Below are 26515 nucleotides of genomic sequence, written 5' to 3'. Positions count from 1 at the left end.
TGTCCCAGATATTGCCAAATAAGGGAAACATGGTTCCCTTCCTTTGTCGGTGGTCCACGTTATCTCCTCTTAACTAGTGAAAATACACTGTTTATCTTACTCTGAAGCTCTGAGACCTTTGTGTAACTCTTCTCCCCAGCCCGGGGATTTAACCACTGAGCATTTAAGCAGGATGAAAATGTGCTTGGTATGGTTTTTTTTTTTCTGTTGGTTGGATATCTATAAATTACGCAAACTCCTAGGAAAAAGACTCAGATTTCAGTCTTCTGGATTTGACTGTCAGTTGCAGCAGAAGCTGCAAATTCTCGAGATAATATGAAGATCCTCTGGGGAAAGAGGCTGTGCCTTACGTCACTCAGCACTGACTTCGTGATAAATCCTGGAGCAGATAGCTTATCCAGTACACCCCCCCCCCAGGGGTTGGTCAGGATTGTGAAAAACAGCCTTGGGGAAAAATCTCCAACCACTGTCAAAAGGGTTTTTAAGTCACCATTAAGGTCAAATGGGAGCCCTGGATCCAGATCTTCCCACTTTTTACTAGAAATGCCCTACACTTTCGTGGGTGGACTTGGAGCCGTGTTTCTAGCAGGCTAGCACACTTGGGAAGATTACGGAGCTTCGACTGAGGTTTATTTTGTCCGAGCTTCTGTGATGAGACTGAAAAATGTAACCAGAATTGTGGTCACCCCTTCTGCCCCATTTTTGCCTCAGAGCTGTGGATGCCCAAGAGATCAATTCTCAGAGCAGCTTATAACCGCACTGGATCACAGGTACCACAGCTACCCTGATGTTTTGTCTGCATTTCCAGTTACAAAAAGTCTGGATGACACCAAGTTTGACATGTTTATGTTCACCTTTAGAAGTAGCTGACATTGAAGATGGGAGAATATTGTGCCATTAAATTGAGAGGCGATGCTCCCATTTAGTTGATGAAGAGAATCTCTTATCAACACTTCTGGTGCCTAAGTTACAAAGCTGGTTCTTTAGTCTTTCAAGATAAGTGCATAAAAATAGAGTGCGCGTATCTCCTCTCTCCCTGCCCCAGCTCCCCCTCGGTTTGCAGGACTCTGTGCTAACGAAGCACAAAACAGCCTTCTGCCAAAATGAAGCAATGTAGTGTGAAAGAAGGTAGGACTGCCATGGCATTTAGGCTTCCCGTAAACTTTGGTTTTGTTCCTGCACTATGGGTACAGCAAGAAAATACCTCCTTGCTCCCAACATTTCACATGCAGACGAGCTTTCATAGGCGTGTAAATTCCCGGAAATTATTTTGCACACAGTGGACTTCTGGGAAAGACTTGGTCGAGATGCACTAGAAGGACCTACCCGCAGGCAGCTAAAAGCAGAACACTGCTGGGTTTGGGGCTGGGCAAAGCAACGGCTGAGGGAGGGAGCACGTCAGCACTGGGCACGGACTTGCTTTCCAGTACCACCGGTCTACTCGTGATATTTAGCTTTTACCTTTCTCCATCAAAGCCCCATGATGCAAGTCAAGTTTCGAGACAGTAGAGGTAACAGACGTTTGTTTCTCTCCCTCAACACAGTGTCCTTCTTGGTGATTCTGGATAAACATTTCAGCAATTCTTTTTGCTGAAAAAAAGTCATCAATTAAGCCTGATCTGGATAAATTCTTGCATGCATACAAATAGACATGAACTTGGGAACGTACTTTGCCTGAACCCTACATAATGTCAGTATGTTTCTAATATATTCATCAGCCTATATAGAGCTCGCTGAAGTGGTTACTTATGTGACTATTAAGTAAAATATTCTTTGTTAAAGAATCTGTGTGGCCCAGCTAATGGAGTTGAGTCTGGTACACAAAGGTGTACTCTCAGCATGTTAACATCAGAAGCATCTGAAAGTCATAACCATTTTGTTTTCTGCCTGGATGAACAACTTCACAGCCTATTATTTTAGAGAAAATACAAAAGATAAAGAATGTTTAAGAAGTAGGCATATTTCCAAATAGAAGCAAACAAAACCACAAGCTCGGTCATGATGTGAGAGATAAGGTCGAGGCACAAGGATATCACACTGGAAATTCCCCGGTGTCACAAATTAACTGTGGTTTCTCAAGTTCAGACTAGTGTCCTAATTAATGCACCCTATTTCCTCTCACTTATTAAAACTTAAAGAAAAACAGCAAGCGCACAACACGCAATATATATTTCTAATTAGATATATAAGTCTAAACAATTCAGCCAAGTAGTATTATTTGCTGAAACAATTAAAAAAATGCAGTAGGAACAGTAATACTATTCAGATTTCATATGTGATGCTGATCTATACTTGCAAGATTCAACACGTCTCTGTTTCCAGTAAATATTATGTTTCACATTTCATTACTTGGTATAATACTAAAATTCACATAGCCTGACAGACGTATTTTAGTCTTCAGAGTGGTTTTTTCCATATTACTAATAAAATCACTGTGTCAGTTTTGACGAGCTGTCTTCAGGAGACAATCTTGTTAAATCTCCTTATTTTACAGAAACAAATACATTTAGGGAAACCAGGGAAGCTGCACTTATATAGGGGTATTTTGTCTGTCAGTGGAAGAACCATTTCTGACAATTTTTTTCTGCAGAACATTTCAACATTGGTATAACAAAGGTCTTTATTGATATACATCAAATATCAGTTCCTGGCTAAAAGAACATAAACGTTATGTATATTGCCATACTGTTTCTCAGCCTCTGTACTTACTTGGACCAAAAGTGATGAAACTACTCCTCTAACCTTTTAAATCTATAGGTCATATAGGTACAGATACATATACAGCCCAATAAGCTTGCAAAACAGATTCAGGACCAAAATAGAAAAGAATTGACAGGATCTAGAATGAGTAAGTAGAGGAACTTCGCCTGGTTCCTGTCTGCATTGAATCACAGCTCCCTCAATTTCCCTTTAATTCACAGGCTCTGGATTAAAAAAAAACCAACTTAATACAAGTAAAAAACAAAAATAGAAAAAAAATTCCTAAATATATTTAAATGTTATAAGGAAGAGAGAGAGAACAGGATAGGATTGTATCAAGAAAGCGGCAGCTCTGTTTTTTCCTAAGTCGTCACCCACTCTGCACCATGTACTAGCAGCTTGCAGAGCATATCCCACACAGCTCAGGGAGACTTGCTGGTACTAGTTCTTGCTAGCATCAGCCCAGGCTAGCCATACCAGTCAAATTTACTTCTTCATCTCAGAAATTCTGGTTTGCCGAGTTCAGTACTTGTAAAGTATTTTCAAAATAAACCCACCGTAGTTAGAAAGTTCTCTTGCTAAGCCCATTTTCCATGTGTTCCTGACACATTTGCCTCAAAGAAATGAGCACATAGCGCTAGCCACATCTCCGGAGGAATGTCCATCAGCAATGCAGGCAGGAATATGAAGCAATGGTTTTCACCTTTGGGAGTACCTAAAGGCTGCTTCAGCGTACAAAACCAGATTCGCAAAACCTCAATGACAGGAAAGCGACATCTTTGAGGTTTTAAGCTGGCTGTACGCATATGACAAGGGTACTACAAAAGTTTACGATCTATCTATAGTCTACACCAACTCTTTGAACTATTAATCATTCTCATCTTTTTTTTCTCCCTTCTCCATATGTAAAGCACGCCAATGCTACCTGCGAGAAACCTGCTGCTCAGCAAAGTAAACTGGACACCAAGTCAGCGTTCCTCACTTTGGGCAGCTGAAAAGCAAGTCTGCTTTTGAAAAAAAAAAGTTAGACAAGTTCACAGACAACAAGTCGACAAGTGGGTACCCAAAGGACTAGGCAGAACTAAACCTTCTATTGTGCCCGGCAGGTCTGGATGCTGGTAGAGGAGCAGGGACCGGTACCCAGGACAGGGCTGGGCTTGCAGGCTCTCCCCCAGCAGCATCTCCATCGTGACTGCTGAAGACAGACCGCTGGGCTAGATGGGCCCCTGCTCTGACCCAGTAGGGCCAAAGCTTCTCAAATCCCCACAAAAAAAATTCTTTAAGGAACGGTTACATAAAAGGTGCATGCGACCCCCCCGGAGCTCCCTCCCAGCCCAGGCTAGGTCTGTTTATTCTGGCACCCAGTTCCCAGCACCCACCCAGCTCCTGGACAGGATGCACGTAACAATCCATCTCCTGCTTTCTACTTTTACATATTTGAAGTGGTTTAGTTTTGGCTATCTTAGGTTCTTCAAACTTCAATGAGGGTTAAAAAAAAAAAAAAAAAAGATTTTATCTGATTTGAAGGAAAAAAAGATGTTTTATTAGCAAATAGGCAAAAGCATTGTAAGAATGCTCAAAAGAATGCTCAAAACTGCTTATGTTCCCATAGTACTTGCAGCCACACACAAAACTTCTCAAACTACCAGATCACGACATGACCAAGAAGTGAACCACTGAGTGCATGAGAAGGAAGTGACTCAGACTGAAATTCATAAAGGACAGCATGAATGGGACAGGATTTCCGCTTAAAGCTCCTTTTACATGGCAAGGCTCCTTTATAAAAAAAAAAAAAAAAAAAACCAAAACAAAAAAACTACTAAAAAAACCCCAACCTTGCTCCCTCCTCTCCCATTCAGTTTTTAAAACAGCTCTGCAAAAAAGCTACAGCATGGATTTTAAATCAGAATCCCTGCATCATACCTCCAAATCTTCTGCCTGTACAAGACACCATCCATCCTACTACAACAAACACTCAGGATAGTTGCTAATTTTTCTCTCAATTATAAGCCATCAGTTTCCTTTTTTTGCCTTAAAAGGCATATTTCCAGCACCCAGCATAACTAGAAATCTTTATTTACAAGTGCACCTCCCAATATAAAGACATGCTGCTGTCGATGGAAAAGGCCAGAGGAACTCCATTTATATCCCCAATCTGAAACTGTTATTTCCCTACTAAAAAGAGGTCCTGATGCTATGTTAAAGGGCCAGCCCGGGATAAGGGTGCATAATAGAAGCACCAGCGTATTTTTAATGTACCATCACGCTGTATAGAGCACACAGTAGCATAGAGGAGCACATGCTCGATCCACAATTGAAGAGGTGACTGAACCAAAAGTACTCCAGAGTCATTTACTTATTTTATTTTTGTACTATTGATGATGCTATCACCCCATTTCTTCTACTAGTGCTGAATCAGCTTTTTGGAAAACCCCTTGTTCTTTTGATATTGGAAAGAAGCAGTAAGGTATTGACACATGGCAGAATTTTCCTTGAGCGCTTACTCAGATGTCACGGGTATAACAGATGCAATAAGCGTATGTTTTGATGGAAAAGTACGTTGTTAACCTAAATATCTCATGTCCTGTGACTTATGTCATACATTTTCAGGGGAAAAAAGTAGACTTGTCCTTGCATTGTATACTGAACATTTTCTGCAATACTATTCTTACAGTACTCTGTAACAATCTCAGTGCAGACATAGCGGAGATTGCTTGGAGGTACTCAGCAAGGAGCAACACAACCCTCAAAGAAATTACTACCGAGAAAAAAGGAGCAGGACAACCATTTACTTAAACACAGGGGTAGGAGATCCAAGAATAGAAACGCCTATCTTCCACTTCCCCGTCGCAAACACCACCTCCACCGATTAAAACGGGCGCTCCAATTGCCTTTCAAAGCACCGGCTTCGGAGCGGCTGGGACTGCCGGCACGCACCCAGCGCTGGGCGAGATGCCGCCAGCCAGCAGCGAGCTCCTCGCCACGCTCCCAGCCCCGAGGCAGCTTCCACGGCTTTGCTTCCAAAAAGCGCGGTCCCCGAAAGCAAGCGCTATGTCATGCCGTAGTAGTACGTACTGATGCACGCCGTTTTCTGCGGCAACCGGGATTTCGGCTGCGCGGCGTGCGCTCCAGCTGCGTACGGGGCTCCTAAAGCCCCGCTCCCTGGCAGGCAGCACGACTGTTTCGGTGACAGCAGCTTGCCAGGAGCTGGCTCACTGGATGGCTCCGACATCCTAACACCCAAAATAAGCATGCCAGCTACCATTGCACAAACACACACACACCCCCTGAGCAGATACGAAATGATATGCTATAAAAAACATCACAATCTCAATTAAGAAATTCACGCAAATGAACCCATCAGCGCTGGTTCCCCTTCACCTTACTCTATGTTTTGCTCTGAACTCATACATTCCTACTTGCCTCTTCAGAGTTTTTTGGCTAAGTAGCTTTCTAAATAAAGACTCTTATTATCTACATATTTTTTTTTACACACACACACACACACACATAATATATAATAGCTTTTCCAGGCTATTCTGCAATTTTGGAAGCAGTCACACAGCACCATCAAATTTTTAACTATTAGCAGGCTTGAACTGATACACATCCACAAAACGTGTAAGTTTAAATGGCTTTGCTGCTTATTGCTTCTGACACGTTGCTTTTCTTGGCTATTCTAAACACACTGCCAACTTAGCAGCATAAATCAAAATTATCACCTGTTCCCAGACTGCTTTTAACTCTCATCCCAATTACCTGTATGGCTATGTTAGTCAGGTATCAATCAATAAAACCCCAAATAGTTCAAGAACAAACGGAGAAAGCAAATATAAATCAGCAGATATGATTAGAAGCTTATAAATATCAAGTAGGAATGTATTTTAGGGCACTGTTCAGCGAGAGCCATTACTAAACCTCTGTGACAACCTTGCTGCAGAAATCTGCGTATAGGTATACATGCGTGACTATAGCAATAGACTTTGATGTGAAAAAGCTCCCACTGGAGTCCACCTGTATCTTTTTTTTTTTTTTTCCTTTTAATATAAAAAAATTTCTCCTATTCCTGCTTTGGCCACAGACTTTGCTGTAGAGCAGTCCAACAGTGACTCCTGGGCTGCCATCTCCAGGCGCAGATGCAGAACCTGATTTTAAAACACCAGTGAGTTGGATTTATCAGGAGGGTGGGACAGCTGATACTTATTTGCATCGTCTTCTGTCATGGACTTTTTCACAGTTTGGGGGAAGACTTCATCATTTGCTGTTCCCAGTTTTAAGGCGCTCTCCAGCTGACAGACTGGACATGCCACAGCCCTGACTTCACTGATTTTCTCGGCATTTTAAGAGCCCTCACGCTCTTCAGCCGGAGCACAGAAGACTTCTCAAACAGAAGACTACTCCAAGAGAAAAAAATCAGGGTTGCAGGAAACCCTTAAACTAGATGTTTTTAAATGAAATCTAGATTATTTTAGAAGTGATCATCCAGGCTGACTCAGTACCCACTGAAGCTATATTGTGCAGTTTAGCTGTTAAGACTATACTTTATTCCAGGTCTTTCATGCAGGTGCTACCAAACACCTCATGTATTCCACCACAGACTAGAGTAAACAAAAAATAAATAGCTAAACATAAATAAGAATATTAAAGGTCGTATAAGCTTACTGAGAAGAAATAATCAGCAAGTCTAATGCAGTGATTCATTTTCTTGCATTAAAGCATTCCCAAATACAGCTCCTCGCTAATTCCAAAGACCCCAAAGCACGGCTGCAAATCCTCATTCCTTACCATGCCAGCAACATTTTTTTCCCCTTCGCCTATCAATTAAGTTACTTTCATGAGTATTTATTTCAGTTATGTCTCACAAGTAAAAGTACACAGCCAAATAAATATACACAATATATAGATAATGGAAAACCTATGTTGTATGCATAAATTCACACAAGAGATTTCAAAGTGCGCCACATTATAAATATCCTAGACGTGCCGGGTATAAGCTTGCTTACTACATAAAACTTTGTTCAGCCAGCTGCAGTTGTAGCAGTCAGCAAAGAGACAGGCAGAGAGAAAGGCTGAAAAGTATAATGGATTATAACAAGTTACTGAGCTAAATTTAGGTAGAACTGGCTATGTGTAGAATGGCTTGCGATAAATGAGATTTGATTAGTTGAATAACCTAAAGTTTTATTGTAAAGTTTCAATTTGTTCAATGATAAGTCTCTGAAAATGTTGAAGAAAATGATTTCAAAAGCAGCCAGATTTATTTGACCACTAATTCCAATGGCTAAGATTAAGCAATTTCTTCTCAAATTTCTTCTGTTGCAACTAATCATAATTCCACTGAACTTCCACACAAACAAACTTGGTTTTTCAGCAAACATCTCTAAACTTTCTAAGAGGTTTACTACATTTACCTAGGAGACGCAAAGTAGTGGTACCTAGTAGTCAGGTTTTGGTTATAGCTCAATTGTCCATAAGGACCTTTGTGAAGTGCCAAGACGTCTGTACGAAAAGCAAAATAAAACAAAGAACTTGCCCATAACATGCATTTCTGTTTCCAACAGATAAAAAAAGAATGATGCTGCATCTACGAGGGAGTAGTCATGAAAGATGGGGAGGCAACCGCTTCATCTTACAAAACAAATACAGTATAGCAAGCTCAACATTTATATTTAAGTTCACACTGTATTAACACTGTCTTTATGTGTGGGTGGTAGTGTTTTTTGGCATAGTTACTAGATCCATATACAGGCGGTCATAAGCCGGAAAGGTGCAATAAAAAGGAATTAAAAATAAATAAAACTGTCTTTACCATGTGGGTCTTGTTCATTTGACTTTGGGCTGCTTCTTGCTCTGCGCTCCGGTTTCTTTACCGCTGGAGCCCCCCCGCCGCCGCTGCCGCCTCCGCTGCTTGCTCCATTGTGGCTCTTTGCATAACCATTATATACAGTTGTGCAGCTGCCTATATGGCTTTTGTAGATGGATGAAGGAGGACTATTCAGACGGTTTTGGCGATCGATCTGCCTGTCTTTGAGTTTTTTGTGCTGTGGTTTGCTGTACTGATCTTCCCTGGTAATATAGCTGGACATCCCATATAGTGGTATGATCTCTGAAACGAAAAGAATTCAGCCACATTAACTGAGAACAACAAAATCAATGACTTTTTTCAGAAAGCCAAATTCCTGACCATCTCCAAATGCAATGACTCCAGATTTCCCTGGAGACAGATTTTTACAACAAACCAATTTTTTTTTCCTAAAGAAAGCTGGTCTGCAGGACCGATGGGTTTTTTGTATTAAGCATGCTCCTTTGCTGATAGGATTTCATAACTCTTTGGATGAGTGTGTAAAAATACAGCAATTAGGGTGACAGTTTTCCCCCTGCTTTTCAGTCTTTGTGTTTTGGGGACACAGATTTCAAGCAAAAATCCAGGGAGACTGATATTTAGGAAAAAGCCTTCATAAGTTCACAGCAATTTAGCAGTTTCTTCCCCAGGGCCTGACTGGACAGAATAAGCTGAGATGCCCTGGTTTCAAGCTGCCATCACTGATTACATGCAATTTAATTTCCCAGTATAAATAGACTTTACAATTGTGTCAGCTGTGCCTGCCGAAGGAGAGAAATGCAGCATGAAGTGGAAGCTTTGGGTAAGTAAAACTGTCTAAAAAACGCTTGAGAAATATCATAAATATCATACATACCCTTCAGATACACTTCATTAAATACAATCCCCACTCCCCCTCCTCCAAGAATGACTATCTATAACCTAAGGCAGGTCAGTTTGCAGGAATCAGAATATCTTCTGCTTTTCTCTATAGTTCAGTCCTCCTTTTTGTGCTCCGTTTTGAGCCTGAAGCTTGAACAAATTCATGCCCAAAACAACAGTTTTGCTTTTGTTCGCAAAATAACAATTGATACTCGATATATTCTTCGCATTGTTTTCTACATCCATTCAGAAGTTATCGTACAAACTTCTGAAGCAAGCAAGGATCCTATCCAGCCGTTTGAAGCCTTGTTTGTAAGTTGAGATTGCCATGTATACTGTATTACAATTTTCCAAGTTGTTGCAACTAGCCAGATTTTCTTTCTTTGCTATTTCAGCAGGTCTCAGCCTTCATCTTTCCTTATCTAGCTACATGATCCTATCTGTATTCTTGCAGCAACTAGCTGCCTAAAACCAGCACGCTACAAATAAATGCAATTTTTGTTTAAAGTACAAGCCATTGTACAGCAAATGGGAAACGGTGGATTAATACTCATCAGTACAATATTCACCACTTCAACTACTTCAGTGTTACAGGTATAGGTCATTCCAGTAAAGCAACCAAGAATTTCTTTTAAATTTTATTTTTAAGTGCAATAGGCTTCTTGGTATTGCCAGGCTACAGAACTATTCAACATGTACTTAACTAGCAGCTCTGTGTTCACTTTGCACACTACCATGTTTGCACCCAAGACTTTGTCAAGCAATCTGACAAACTGTCCTGTTCCCTTTTCAAGTGAAAAGTCCCTCCCCTATCTATCTGGTTGGCTACACCGTCCCACTGGTTTCCTGAGCTTCCCACTTCCTCCCTCCCAGTATAACGAAGTTAAATGTCAGCTGTAAGGGCCCATTCCTCACCAGAAAGTGAGGTCTGTTGGTCAACAGAAACTTCAAGAGGTAGCATCACTAGACATCCCCCTCTCTCTCTCTTTCTGCCTCTTCCTTGCCATTCCAGCAAAACCACACTTCTGATGATATGGCTTAAACATATTCTTTAGAAAGGGTCTGAAGTCCAGGTAGTTCAGCAGTAATGTAAAACCATGAATCCTGAACTGATTTCCATGTTAAACATCTCAAGTAGCTTTGCGGATTACTTTTTTGGTTAATGCCCTCTTTCAGATTACACAAATACTTATCTCCAGGGTGGCAGAGACACAACAGTGCATAGTTCAGACAGAAATATGCCCCTTTCACTCCTTTTCTTGCAATTATTTACTCATGGCCTGATTAGGGTTGCCATGCTACCCTTTGGTATCGGACAATGCTTTTCAGTGACTTACTGCACAGTCTTAACTGGAATAACAAACAGAAAATGCCTGTTATTTCTTGGAAAACCATGGCTGGGGGGCAGAAAGCACATTACGGCCAACAGGAAACGGTATTCGGCTTTTCCCACTGGAAATGACTGCGGCAAGTCGTGCTCAGATCCAGCCCTCCGTCTCCGTCCTCGTTCCCAAGCTAGAACTGACACATTTTGTCTCTTGGTTTTCTGTACAATGCTGCATCGTGACGCAGCAAGAGCAACCGGCATGAGTCATGTCCCTAGTTTGGAGCATGGGATGAGATATTTTTTCCCACTGTATTTACAAATTAAGTTAAAATTGGTTTTGTTTCTGCAACCTGGTGTTGCAATGTAGGATTGCCCTGTGTTGCCGCACTCTGGATAGCTACACCCCCGCCTTGCTCTGGATGTTACAGGAGGCAGCTCCATCCATGCAGACAAAGCCACTCCACAAGTTCTCCAATTCACTTCTACTCTTGGTTTCACTAGCCCTTAAAATTTGCAGAACATAGGTGTGAAACACCAGTACCTTCCTTCCAGCTCACCTTGTTCTCCATATATTGTTGGGGGAAGATGATGCTGTGGGAAAAACTGTGGTGGTATGTCCCCAGGTCCAGTGACAGGAGGATAAAAAGCTGTATGAGAGTTGTGAATAAAATGGGGATGGTGCGTCAGGTATGGAGGTAAGTGATGGGTTGGAGAGATGGCCGAAGGATAGCTAGGAGGGTAACACTCCGGAGACTGGGGGGTAACCACCACCCTCCGAACGCCGGTGTTGTCTTCTATCACCTGGAAGGGAAGGCAGGGAAATGAGCACGTTATGCAGCATCTGAACCAAACATATTTTTAAACACAGAGCTGTTTACAGTTTGGTCTCCCATTAGGAAACGGTTGGTCGTTAGGTTTATTCATAAACACATTTCTAAAATTAATATCAGCAGAAGTAATCGTAGTGGTGCTGTGGCTTTTCTTGGAGACTCAGATAGCCACGCTAATCACTGGGAGACTTACTGCTGCTGGTGATAACTATGTGGGCAAGAGACAAAATAAATAACCTGTATTTAGGGAGTAAAACAATTGAAAAAGGAACACAAAGCACCAAAATAAGAGTACTCATTGGGACCAACCTTACATTCTGCCCATAAAATTTCTACCGCTGGTTTTGACAGCGCTCTGAGTGAGTACGGACTTAGTAATGCCTGGAAATTAGCTGGCACTGCTATTGCAGAGAAGCTGCGTGTCTGCACAGAGACACGTACTCCGCAGGAACCCGTTGTGTTGACACACGTTTTCAAAAGAATTGCTCTGTTCACGACAGGTATCTGTGCAAGACAAATCATAGGGCAGAAGGTTTTTTCTGCTACAGAGCTGGTCTATACGTCTGTGCAAATCAGCTCTGGAATATGAATAACTTGGCCCCCACATGCCATAGTCAAAGCATGTAAAAACAGATGTAGGAAGGTGGAAATGTGCTTAGGCTGAAAAAAGTTTTTCAGCTTATAATTTTTCCAGAGCTATATTTCTGGAGAACAGTCAACCAGCCAAATTTCAGTCCAGACTTAGGAGCCAAGCTTTTCTTGAAGCTTATTCAAAAAACTTCTGCCATTTCTGGAACTTAAAAATATAACCACATAAGAACAATTACTATCCCTTTGATTCTCTACGTTGACGTGCATAAGGTAGAAGAGCGTGAAGGAAGCTTAATTTAGTTTCATACAACAAACAGGCTGTTAAAAACCTTATTTTTTCTAAACTGACTGATGACATACAGGTGGAATAATATATGTGATGAGCGTGTTGTATGAGATAAGTGAATGTGCATCAAGGGCACCTGCCGTAAGATGCTGCCACTCTCAGCTGATTACCACCAACATTAGCTGGAATTATCTACCCTCCATAGCAGCACCAGCAGAACAGACACTGCTACGGATCCCCACGCTCCAGCGACTCTCGTCACATCGCAGTGTCTTAGGCTAAACCACAAAGAAAAATCGGTTTATGGTGATTTATCCTGACGTGAAGCAATGGCACAGGCATACGGTTGTTTCTGCTGACCCTGCTGCAGAGGGACAAGCCCTGTCTAAGAGGCGATGCCCAAGCTGTGAGCGGTTAACGCTCCAGCAAACACATGTCCCTGCCTCAGGCATCAGCTGAGCAAGTTACCTTAACAGGGTAAAATTTAACTAGTATTAGCTGACCCAATTCCTTCCTTAGGCCACGTGTGTCCTAAGGTTATATGAATTTACACCTGTTCGCTATGGGCTGCGACCATGGACGCGGACAATTTCTGTGGATTGGCTGGCCTCCTACAGAAGAAAATTTTCTATAGGAAGTTAATTCATTCACTTGTAATTGGTATTTTACATTAAAAAAATGCGTTGTTTGCTATGCTGAGTAACCAGAACGGGAATTGTTTAGCTTAGCATACTTGATCCTAACCTCTAAATTTACAACTTCAGCTAGCAATTTGTCATCTGCTAGCTTTAAATTGCAAAGACTTTACAGAGTCCTCAAAAGACGGCTGAACCTCAGAGATTTAGACTATCACATCATTGTAACTGCTGCATTTTCAGGCCTCCCATCTCTGCTACTAGTTCTACTCAACCTCCACAGCATCTCTTATCCTGGGTCCAGGTCTCAAACCTGCGTTCCGAAACCTGGAGAAGAGAAAAATCCTGTTCCATTTAGCCCATATTTGAGAAACAGAGCCACATATTTAGGACTGTGCACAGAAATGTTGGACTTTTAGACTTGGATCATGCTCTAATTTAATTGAGATAGCAAGTTCTTACATCCTGATATGAAAAGTTTTCATCATGGCTTTAACTCGTCCAAGCCTCAAAGACAACTTCAGTCTTCCAGGTGGGTACAAGCTCTTATCTGTGCATCTAGACCAGACTATATGCGTATTCTGTGCTCTAGTGAAAGATGAGTATGTTAAGGAACAGATTTAGACAGAAAGCTTGTACTCTGTAGCAGCACATAATGTAAACCATATTTAAAATCATTAGGATTCCTCTTCCTGAAGTATCTTCTAGAGAGCAGGGAAGAAAGCTCAGAGTCCTGTCAAAGACCTTTCTGATGAAATTATCCTGCTAGATGAAACTATAAAATATCAGCAGTAGTGAGAGAAAAGCCAGACATGAGGCGATAGAATAGAATATTTCTGTTGGAAGGGACCTACAGTGATCATCTAGTCCAACTCAAAGGATGAGCCAGCCTTCCAAATGACGTTCGTCAAAAAGCTAGGAGACTAATATCTTTTGTTTGTTTCCTCCCAGGCCATGAATGCTGACAGCATTCTTGTTACTTCACGTGCCCGTGTTCCAAATGAACGCAGAAACACAGGGGACCTTGCAAAAAACCCCAACTTTATTTCCCTATCCTACAGGGCATTTTCTCCATAAACTAGGAATTATAGATATATATGTAAATTTCTGAAGCTGCACATACAATCTTTGAATATGATATTCTGTCATTAAGAGATCATAAAATTGGTAATCCAATGTATTATATGCATTAGATAGCTATAACAACAGCATGGGTTAAGACTGTAGATAACATTTCCACTGGGTAGATTGTAGTAGCGCCATTCTGGGAGACAACACTCTTTCAGTTCATCAAAGACAGAGCAAATTAGTTTTGATCCATTAATGTAAATAACATAACTTAGCAGAGAGGTTAAACTTTGCTATTTAAAGAAGAAATTTGCAAATTTTTGTGTCTGCTTAAATGCATTTGTCACAAAGATCATAAATTCATCAGGAAACACGCTGTCTCCTAAACGGTCTCCACTTCAGTGCCAAGAAGCAATGAAATCCTAATCCCTGTTGAGGGCTCTAGATGCAACTGGAATATTAAAAGTAATTGCTATTACTAATTTTAGCAGTTTATATTTAAAGAAAACAAATACCTCTGGTCATTTGGCACCTAGAGCTAAACTTTCATTATTTTGTGTTTTTCAAACAGTTACTAGGTAAATTGTCTTTTGCTGTTATTTTTTTGCTTGCTAGTGCAATTGGTATGCCACCTCAATAACAATATCATTATAGCATAGTTCTGTGTGGGTTTTTTCCATATTTTAAGGAGCTTAATTGCTGAGTGAGGTAGATGATCTTTCAGGAGAATCTGGGTGAACATTACTCATACACAATAAAATTGCCTCCCCCATCAGTTGCCACATTTTGAGAATACTATTTTAAATGTTATTTGTTTTACATTAAAGATATAACTGTAGCAATGAAAACTCAGTCTAACTAGAGATAATTCACATATTTAAAGTACATCACTACTCCATGTTCTCTCATTTTTCTCCACTGAAATTTAATACTACACCCCCAGGAAAAAGACAGGCATGTTAATTTTGCATAGGTAAACTGTACCTGTATTTTGTGAGTTCCAGTTAAAGGAATACAATCACTCTCATTCTGTAACACGTTTACTGAATGGGTATAATATGGTAATATGCAATTAATTTCCACTTGCTTTCAAAAAAGAAAAATAATTCTGTTTCACTTAAACTTAGCGTGCTAGATTCAGCAAGGACATCTGGAGCGTGGCCAGTGGGTGGACCACAACCAATACTTCGGGAAGTTCATAAACTAATTTGAAACTTCATTCATAAATCAATCTGTATCAGAAAACAGTGCAGAATGAGCTCATCCACCAGGAACTTGGATGTCAACATTTTATTTATTCATAGTTCATGCCAGCCCTGGCAAGTTTGCATCGCTATCTTTGCCATCTATCACGTACAAACACCGGTATTAAATCTGTACCTTGAACCTGGAAAATAGACAGATGAACATCTATAACGCTGGCAAGAACGTTGGGGTATTTTAAATCTAGAATGATACAGATCTTCAGGAGCAATGCTCATGAACTTAAAAGGATCATCGCTTTATGGCTTGCTCCACATGAGTAGGAGATCTGCACAACCTTCCTTGTGTTCAGAGCGTTAGGGAGGATCATCCTGTTAAAGGATGACTTGAGTGATTGCAGTCTGCAAAACACACAGAGAGCTCTGTGAGCAGTAAGCCGTACAAAACCGAAGAGCTGGTGGCTAAAAGCTTATGCTAGCCAAACACGGTTCTGGAGAACACCTCTCTTAGGGCAGAGGATGTACCCAAGACCAAAATCCTGGTTCCGGCGGATGTGATGGATTTTCTACCACTTACAATGTCATTTAAAGACTTTGCTCTTCCTAGAAGTTATGCTTTAGTTCTGTCAAACGCTATGCACTTGATGCAGGAATATCAAACTGCAGGACCATGGCTTGAGTTGCATAGTTCAGACTATATGACCGCAACATTACCTCCTGACAAAAGGAGTCTTATCAGCACTATGCATACTTCATGCTCCAACCAGTAAATTAGTCCTTTAGCCTTAAAATATCTGTGGCAGAGACCACATATTAGCAACTCTGTAAATAAAGTAAAAAGTGGAGTTTCATGCCAAATTTTCATGTCCAACTACACATAAGCAATCCTCAAACTCCAGTGGAATTGCTCCAGTTTGATTTCAGAAAGAGCAGCCCTCAGCCAATAGCCCTAAGCAAACAAGTTCACGATTGTGCTTTTTGGTATTTCAGTTTTTCTAGTTCTCCTCATTAGAAGACCCCAAATCCTCCTTCCCCACTTCCAAACATAGAGTGTGAAAAGCAGAAACAACAACCCATGAGAACATCCCCAAATTTAATAGCTTAGCATCCAAATCATGATCTTTTATCTCCAGATTATGCTGACACCGAGGAGCTAGAACGCTCCGGGAGCCAGGAGAAGGCATCAGGCCACAGACCCTGGTGGCAAGAAGCCTTCAATGGACATTCCAGCGGAGGACTCCTGCGGCAGGGAAGCAGCTCCATCCGCAGCTTGGAACGGGAACGGGCATTAACAGCTTGTGCCCGGCTCCTGACAAGTTGAAGGAGCTGCTCCTTCAACATTCAACGGTTGAAGCCAAAATTGTTGATGTCACATGCATTTAATACAGATTTCTCTAACATGCCACCTTCCACAACTAACTTTTACAGTAGCAATACTATCCACTGAGAGCACAGCAAGGAACTTTTTCTCTCTTTTATATTTAACTAACCCTTAACACAACTAAGAATTGCAGAGACATGAACTCTGATCTGATAGTTCATATCTGCCAGAGGTGCACAGAGGTTTGTCTGCTGAAAAGGAAATGCAAAATAACTGGCTGGATTGAACTGCTCTTTAAAAGCAAAACCATAGCATGAAAGATCTGAACTGGTGGTGTGTATTTGTCTTCTATTATTCTCCTGGATTTTTTCCCATCCTGGCTAAGCCTCATCATTGGGAACATCTCTTTAACATCAACAAATCCGACTTCTAGTCACGACTACTAATATGGTCCTTGAAGTCTAGAAATAGAGTCTTAACTATTTTTCTGCTGCTTCCAGTGGGGCTGATCTTGCAGGGCACACAACCTCCTGCCAATTTTCTGCTGATCATTTTCACGATACCAAAGAGGTAACGAAGCATCATTTTAATCCAGGGTTGCAATCACTAGATAACTCATGTAACATTTAAGGCTAATACTTACAGCTCCAACAGGCTTGGCATAACGAAATGGAAAAAAGATTTCATGCCTTTTTTGAATAGGCACCATTACTTCTCCACAGGGGTATCTGCCTTCTGCCTGACACTTAGATGTACACTTTGGGGACAAATCAAACCAAAAATCAAATATATTTTGATTCATATCTCAGAGTGCATTAATTTGCTTTATGACCTTTCCCTTGCCATTCTAAATTTAAGTTGTGTTCTCATTGTTTATCATAAAATAGAGTTTTTAACTATGAGGCAATAGACAAAAGCAAGAGCAAATAAGGCAGGGATATTTATTACAGTAAGAACTAATTTGATTACTACACACTTTCAACTACTATTTAATATGAAGCAGTCTGAAAGGCAAGAGGCTCGCTCGCCACACAGCAGAACACACGTTCTGCTGCCGAAAAGCATCGAATACAGAGTTTTCCCCTAAAACTTTACAACATATTTCCAGCTCCTTGGAAAAATTTCTTCAGAAGAGGGTGGGGTTTTTTTGTTAAGAAACTACTTAAAGGCTTCTTCAGTGGAATTATTATGGTGCCCCACAAAAAGCGTTACAGAGGAACTGGGTTCAGAGAGAGAGACAACTGGAAGATTTTCATCACTCTGGTTTGGAAAGCATTTCATTTATACCCAACCATTTATCTCCGTACAGGGACTGAGAGATATAAACATTTTAATAATAAAAAGGTGTTAAAGTTATTCCAACGGAAGACTAAATCTTTAAAAAATGCCTCTGCATGCCGTGGGTCAGTTTATTAAGTTAGGTGAGCGCATGAGGAGTATTAACCAGCACTGCAAATGCTGTCTCAAAGCGTACCCCAACCACCCACCTTGGGATGCTTGAGGAGCAGGAGGAGGCTGGACCACCCCGCTGTCCCGCATGCCCTCTCTCCTAGGCTGGCTAACAATGTCCCCATACTTGAGGCGTGTTTTCACTCTGTTCAGAAGTTAAAATACCACAGAGCAATTGCAGTATTTTGTGGGATTTAAGTATGACGCCATCCACAATTTTTCAGAATTACACAAGCTCACGTTTCCTGGGGAGGGGACGGGATTCCAGGACATCATCTATTTTCTGCTTAACAAGATGCCAAAACATATGTATCAAAAGTTCTTATGCTATTCATCAAGGATATCTGAAATACTTTGTATACTTTTAATGAAGCTTTCAGTCCAGTCCAGGTCTCAATGAAAGTGGTAAAATTATTGGATTTATTGTATTGTTCACAGCTTTTCTGCCTTCCATCAATCTTTCTTTTTTTTCCTTTTTCCTTTTTTTTCCTTTCCTACTTCAGAAAGAGTCTAAGCTTTGCAGAAGATGGAAGGAACACAAACAATCTGGTAATCCGAAGTGGTTATTTACATAGAAGAGCTGTAGCTGTTCAAGAGTTCCAAAGCCTAACAGCTTTGTGAAAAACCTTTTCCATTTTTTCCATAAATAGATAATTAAATCACATTTATTCTTGAAAGCAAACCAAAACCCCCAGTTTTTGATACGCTGCAGGATTTCTGCTGGGAAGATACTGAGGATCAAGAGCATATTTTATAGCTACAGTGGCTCCTTCTCTCACTTCCCCCAGTCCCCTACCCCTTCTGACTGTCACACTAGAACTTAATGCATCACCTAACAACGTGGACTTCTCTCCCTCTCACAAAGGGAGAGAAGTTGCACATATGGGCTCAATCTGTATGCATAGCTTTTGCTAGTGTTAAAAAAAAACCCTGGTATACATAACAGCGTGTGAAGATGCACATGCATGCTCACTTGTGCAAACGTGTGTGTACTGTCAGTAAAGAGGAGGAGTATGAAAATTCATTAATATTTCTAAATAAACTTCAATCAAGTAGACTTCTCTATATGGACCCATGCTATTGCTTTTATATACATTTTAATTCTTCAGGAAGCGTTACCTGTGAGATGTAACCGGGAGGCACATGAATAGGGGGAATGGATCCATTGGGTGACATCATGGGAACCTCTGCTGGTCCTAACAGAAAGACAGAAATAAGATATTAGTTATTTCAGTCAAAAAAATTGCACAATTGCTCAGAAAAGTCTAAAAATAGCTTTATTTTTGAAGCCTGCAATAACAAAATGAGCAGCTCCACTAATTTCTGGTATATGGAAAATGCCTTGTGCCATCATTCTGAGAATAAGATCATTGTTCAATGACTTTACCATATATTCCATTGAAATAATATTTTCATCATAAAACAGCTAAAACATAGACTTTATATTACCCACTGATCAACTTATACAGCATTAAGCAGTAACACAATATGTCCTTTAGCAGCCCACAATTCCTATATTGAAATCTGGTTAAGTTATTCTTGTCGAAGGCATGGGAGCAGAGAACAAAGCAGAAACTGTGCAGGCTGGAATTAGGCAGCTCCCAAGGAAAGCGTCCAATTGTAGCAAAAAAAAAAAAAAAAAAAAAAAAAAAAAAATCACATATGTGAAAAACTATCTATCTATTTAAGAATGCACAAAGACCAAATTCATTATCTCAGCTATTCAGACTAACCTTGGAATGTGGTTATACAAGCAAGAAGCTTACGGTTTCCACTCAGAAATCCAGCCCTGAACATGCAAGTTCCATTTTGAGCCACTGAGTACAAGTATAACAAAGCAAGTGCCATAACCATTCGACTTTTGCAAACAGAGCCTCACAGCTAAAAGAAAGCATCTAGATAAAATGGAAATAGTTCGCTCAATTACTCTGATTCAGCCATTAAAATTGGGAAGATCACACAGAGCAGTCAAAATGAACCCCCCAAAATCAGACAGATGTTTGCAATGAGAGTTTACTACTTCGAAAAAGAAAAATTAATTTCATTACTTCCTTATCACATATTAAAATGTTTACACTAACCTGTTAGTTAGCCCATTTGCCATGGGCTATGAAAATAGTCATAGTCAAACTCTTGAGAAGAGCTCAGAGAGAACTCTGTTCCTTGTTATTGCAAATTGAATTTTAGCTTTGACTGACAATACAAAAGATAACTTCATGACCTTCTCTGATGGAAAAGCCATCTAACATCTCCAAACCATATCACATCCTAGGTAAGGAAACTAACCCTAAAACATATGAAGGACTTCAGGCACAGGGGGGACGTAATGGCCTTTAGGAGCGACTGTTCCCAAAGTTTAGACAAATCTAATGAAATCCCCAACAACAAAGTGAGCCACAGTCTGTTGTCTGATATCAGCAAAACCAGTCCACATGAAATTATTAGAAGGTCATTCCCTACCCATCTACATTTTTATACTCCTCAGGCTGCTTATCGTGCAATAAGCAGGACTTCCCAACCTCTCAAAATCCAAGTTACACACAGGAATCCGAGTTATTTATATCTCTCTCCTCTGATCTTGCTTCGCTTTCTCTATCCAGTTATTTATAATCTAATCAGCACATACGGTTTTTACTAGTCAAATCAAATTTGAAATATGGTAATTTATCAAGTGTATTGAGCACATGGAAACTCCGAAGTTTAAACAAAATTAAAAGAAGTCATTTTAGGTGTGTGGTTCTGCTGCTTTTCATACTTCCCTATACTCAACTATGTAGGGAACTTTACCTATACTACAGCCCTAATATGAAAAAAAAAAACCCAAACAGTCGTTATTACTACTTCTTATTCAGTTCATACAGGTGTGTCCCCCCCCCCCCCCCCGCCCTTATTCTATAGCCTTTTCAACATTAGTGGTCTCCCCAGATAGTCAACAATTTTAGTGTGAATGGAAAAAAAAACTCAGCATGAGCAGTAAGTGATTACGGAGGGCGGGGGGAGTTGCCATCTAAATGGTTCTATTTAAACCCATCAAAAATATGAAGTGACAATTGGTTCAGAAGGAACTTTACAGAAATATTATTTGCATAAATGTGTTTTCCCTATCAAAAAAATCTCTGCAGATTTCTTTTGAGGAATAGGGGGGTTTTATTTCTCTCTGAATCTGCTTTGGTCTACATACATTGCCAAGTTTCACTCCACAGTAAGTTGGACAGTATATCCATACGTAATGGCCAATACTGGTAAACACACAGTGACACTTTTTTGGGGGATTCAATCCACACTGGATTATCAAGTGGTGTTTAGTTCTTCAGGATGGAACATGCCTGAGATTAGGTAAAATGAATAGTTAACATTGTTATGCGACTCGTTCCTTGTCAGTGATTTCTCAAACCTGAAAAACTGCAAGCAAAAAAGTCGTTATAAAATCAAAAATCCTAAGGTCACCATTTAAGTAGACAATAATTTAAATGTTACGTGTAAACATTACTTAATAGAATAAAGCTTTAATGCTTAACCCATTTCAGCCCCTCACCAAAATGCTGTCTACTTATAGTCATATTGGCCTCAGCCAGTCTTTCTCAAAAAGAGGTACTCTGACTTGCAAATAAATTTAAAAATGGAACGGTTTTGGAGTTTTGACGTACAGATCAGATAGTCTCTATAGAACAAATGAGAAACACTTCGCTTGGCATGCCTCATATCTGTCCTTCTAAACCTTGTGCCCGTTGCTCATATGGAGTAGCGATCTACTTGCAGGAAGAAATCAAACTCCCACATCAATACTGTTGACTGTAACACTTCCATACCAATAAAAAAACCAAAACCCACTGTGTTTTATCATCAAAACGTGCACCATGCAAGATGATTCTTAACCTTGCGTATGACCCACAAACTGTTAAAGTCATTTGGATAACAGGTTTTAAAAGAATGACAGCCTAGTGATTTGCAGCTAGATTTTGTTTCCAGCGCTTTGATTTCAAGGCTAGCCAAATGACTTTAGCATACTTTATTTCATCTCTCTCATCAATGGTATCAAAACAACTTCAAGCGGTAGTGAGTAAAATGCAGACCCCATCTCCACAGCACAATGAGTCCCAGGAATTATTGAAGACTATTCTTGCAGTGAAACCATCCCCCAATCAACACTAAAACAAAACCATACCTTTCGGGGGGGGGGGGGGGGGGGGGGTGTTGGAGTATTTTTGGTTATGTTAAATATTTTTGAACTGTTAAAAAATAGACATTTAGAGAAGGATGTTCCTCAGTTGCTTGTATCCACAGGATGGATAGAAGTAATGAGTCCTCTAGGGAATTAAAACTTTCCAAGTTTTAATTGCAGCTCGTGGTTCAATATAAAATTTAATTTAAATGGGAAAAAAGTCAGTCCGTTCTAACATGGACGCTGTACACTGCAATGAGCTTGAGTTACTACTTTTCGAACCTGTTAAAAAACCAAGGCTGTCTCCCGAGTTCATAATGAAACTGAGCCAGAAAAGCTTTGGCCACCTCTGCTGACAAAGCAAGAGGCCAAATTCCACCCCAAGCTCCGACACTGTAAATACAGAGCACCTCTATCAGCTTCTAGAGGGCTGCCCCAAAACACTGGGGCTGGCTCCATCCAAAATGCAGGTCCGAGGAAATTCTTCCCCCTCCTCGGAACCGAGAGGGAAAAGCGGAGGAGGCACCAAGCTGAAGGCACCAAAGTCCATCAGCCAAGCAGGTGACAGACCACACTCGTCCCTAGCTGCAAGAGCACAAAATTTTCATATTTCTAACATGTGTTAATAATTAAGGGACAGTAAAAGAAGCAACTCAGTCTCATGTTGTGGCAGAGCTAATTAACAACTTGACACCCCAGTAAGAGCCTGTCCTCCTCCTCCGAGCCACATGCTCTCTCTTTTGTGCTGTTCTGTCACTCCTCTGACAGCGTGGAAGCTAATTATTTTAACCATTTTAGATAGCCAAAAAGGTTTTGCAAATCTATTGCCTTTTCAAAAAACACTGCACACTTCGTCTAACAAAAATGACAACAATTACTCTATTCCTTCTTGTACCATGGTTTATTGGGTGAAGCTGCACATCAAAGCAAGTCTCCCTTCCATCTCCGTCTCCCACTTCCCCTGCCAAGAGGATGCTTCTGTCACGGAGAGATTGTCAGTGCTTCTGGCCATTTTAATTCCTTCAGGAATAACGTCACAATCTACTTGAGGAACTTCTGTCCCAAGGTTTTCAAGACTAATTATAGCCTTGGTTGCAATCCATGACACTTTCAAAATTCTTGTATAAAACCAGTTTTGGAATAAGTATGCTTTTTTCTTGTTCCTGAGAGACCTTTTATGTATGCATTAAAGATCACTTTAGTTTAATTAGGGTTTTTTCCTTAAATTATAGAAGCCAAAATCTGGCATTTCAGTTCCTCCAGCTATAGCAATGCATCTTTCCTATTTCTTTCTTTCCGCATAGCATTATAGGGCAAAGAAGTAATTTTACTACACTATTTTCCTTTCCTTAGAGCTTATAGAGCATTGCTTTTCTCTCTTTATTAATAAATTATGTCTACTGTAGAATATTTTTCACATCCAGCTCCAGCACATGGGCATATCTTTTACTCCATGTTTCTACTGACCGTTTTGCGTAGCTTATTACTAAGAGCAAACCCTACCAGGCTTTGTTATAAAGTTCCCATTCTGAGACCAGTTACTGAAAACTCTCTGAAGTTCAGAAATTTCTCAGCCCTGTTTCTAGCAAACACGTACCGACTTACTGTTTCACACTCCAATACCTGCATTAGCAGAGAAACAATATGAAATTTAGTGATTTGGGCACTTTTACTTTGAAATTTAAGAACCCTGTACATTTTAATAACAAGAACCTACCGCACTAGCTAAGTGGAAAATGAAATCCAACCAGGTAAACGCATTATATTTTATAAAGCTTAACAGTTGTAAGTAATCCATGAAAAAATATTATGGCTCCCTCTGATTCACAACAAAACGGGTATCACATCTTCCACTACATAGGGCGCTTCTCAGGAAGTAAATCTGTGGAGCAAGAGGTGTGACCAAATGAAAAGGAAAGATAATTAAAGGGCAAATGGGCCTGCTTTGCTGAAACAAATGACCCAGGTCTTGCTGACCTTGGCCGGGGCCCAAGGGTTTGCATTTTCACATGGATGAGCAGCTGTTCCGGAACAATTTCCTCAATGAAATAAGCACAAACAGGCTCCCTGTCGCTGTCAGGCACATGTGTCTTCTCCCTCCACTTGGTTATTCTCAAAGCAGCTTACGGACCAAACTAGGTGATGACAAGGAAAACAAAACAAAACAAAAAATCCTGGATCCTTCCATTCATCTTCTTTCCTTTGCAGCAGAGGTGTGGCAGCATTTTTCCTAGCCTTCCAGCCACAGCCTAAAACTGCTTGTTAGCACAAGCTAACACAAGTATGTCAGACCACTTCACAAAAACCTTTAAAGTAGGATGTAAAGAGCTTTCACATACAAATATCACCACAATTTTGAGGTGCAATCTCTCCTAGACAAGAGCTAATTCAGATGCTAACTACACTCTGCTCACGTATGGTAAAAAGCAGAGGAAGAGTCAACTCCCAGGTGGCTACTTAAGTTACTAGGACACAGGGTCTTAAATTCGCTGCTGCTGAAGATCCGAATACTTTGTCCTTAAATGAGTATAAATTTGTAGACTACAGCAACTCCACTTTGGAGAGAAAGGAAGGAGCAGCTTTTACAATACTAAGGGCTTGAGGGGGTAAAATGACAGCTTTAAAAAATACCTTTGGAGAGGTGTGAAAAGGCAGAAAAAATGCCACCTATGCTGCATGCAACCTGCCATAGGTGGGGTCGTGAAAGGTGCAAAAATAATGTTATCAATATAGTTCATCAAGGCATAGGGTTAAGGAAAGCATCCAGCACTTGGCTGTCCCCATGACACCAGCTCAGGCCCGAAGAAGGCAGCATACAGAGAGCTTTATACTGCTTATCCATACATATTTATCCATTTTTTTTTAAGACAACCTCATCTACACATAAGGATTTGAATAAAAGGATGCCTACCATACATCCATTCACATTGTCTGGCACCTCAACTGTTTTATTTTCTATTCAGATCACAGTTTAGTAGTCCGAAGTAATTCCATCGCCTTGTAAGAGTAGTACAAAACCATTACCAAAACCCTCAAGTTTAACAGAAATGGCTCCATGGATTTCAAATGATCTTGGATCCCGCATCAAATGACTACTTAAATGCAAATGAAACATCCAAAAAAAAAAAAAAAGCATCAGCCTGAAGTCTCCTGCACCTTCATGGCTTAACCACTGAACAGAGTTGCCTCAATCTGCACATGCAAACATAGTGTTTGAAAGTGGAGATTGAAGCACTTTTGATGTAGGTAAAACGCACTGCTTAAACTCCTTTGCAACTTCTATGACTGCTTTTTTGCAATATCCTTTCTAAATCCTGTGACTACATTAGGAGAGGTTACAAACTGCAACAGTCTTTCACCCACTCCCCCACATTACCAAGTTAATTTGCCGTAAATGTAATTAAAAATAAATGTAAAAATAATTAAAGTTATAAAAATTACATTGGTCTCTCGGAGTTTCAGTGCATTATCGTTATTAACATTGAGCTGCAAATCATGTACACGTGATTTACACGTTCAGTACTTGGACCTTACAGCCACAGGCGCTACTATAATATCCAGTCTAGAGTCTGGGTTTGACTGATGTTTTCAGCACGTGCAAACTCACCCAAGCAAACATCAAATCAAAATACTCAGAAACCTGTGCCAAATGCATCAAGCAGACAGCTCCTGGAGCATTTTCTGGCTTATTTACATGACAGCACCTTTGCTGTTTACGCTAGAGACTCTTGAAAACAGTTTATTTTACCTGTGTTTGCTACTTGACCTGCTACACACAGCGGGACGCTCAAGTACATTCAGTTTGGAGTTAAAGAACAGCACTCTACGCTTTAATGTAAGAACCAAGAGATTCCTACTCAGCAGCATGCTATTTTGCAATATGTGTCTCCCAGATGTTGTATTCTGATTTCGGGCATATTCTAGAAATAATACAGTAACCCATAAAAACAGGAAATTAACTAAAATATATCAGTTGCACAGAACTTGCCCTGTCCAAAGCTATCACAAGACTACAAGCTCTTACACAGCAGCAGTATTGCATCTGAATTTGAAGAGGAAGCTAGGTTAAATGCTCATTTTTATCCCCCACAGAACTACGAATTAATAATTTTTCAAACATCAAACGTTTGACGTTTCAAACATTAAGCGCATTGCACTTTGAAATCCTTACCCCGAGAGCGTAAAGAATTGTCCCACTCCTCACCTGCAAGACCTCACATGCCATCCTGCACCTTGGTTTT

At 40.5% G+C, this 26515-nt stretch overlaps 1 protein-coding gene across 3 annotated transcripts in view; it reads right to left on the bottom strand.

Moving 5' to 3' along the window:
- Positions 1–26515, bottom strand: part of FNDC3B (fibronectin type III domain containing 3B) — a 212079-nt gene that overhangs the window by 90100 nt on the left and 95464 nt on the right. For all 3 annotated transcript variants that reach the window (XM_030028612.2, XM_030028613.2, XM_041126803.1), the window contains 3 exons: positions 19232–19308; positions 11288–11531; positions 8510–8806 (listed from right to left, as the gene is read on the bottom strand). In XM_030028612.2, coding sequence (XP_029884472.1) covers positions 8510–8806; positions 11288–11531; positions 19232–19308 — 618 coding nt within the window. The remainder of the gene's footprint in view (positions 1–8509; positions 8807–11287; positions 11532–19231; positions 19309–26515) is intronic.

This window comes from Aquila chrysaetos, chromosome 10, assembly GCF_900496995.4.
Source record: "Aquila chrysaetos chrysaetos chromosome 10, bAquChr1.4, whole genome shotgun sequence".
Taxonomy (NCBI): Eukaryota; Metazoa; Chordata; class Aves; order Accipitriformes; family Accipitridae; genus Aquila; species Aquila chrysaetos.
This window is presented reverse-complemented; position numbering and strand designations above follow the sequence as displayed.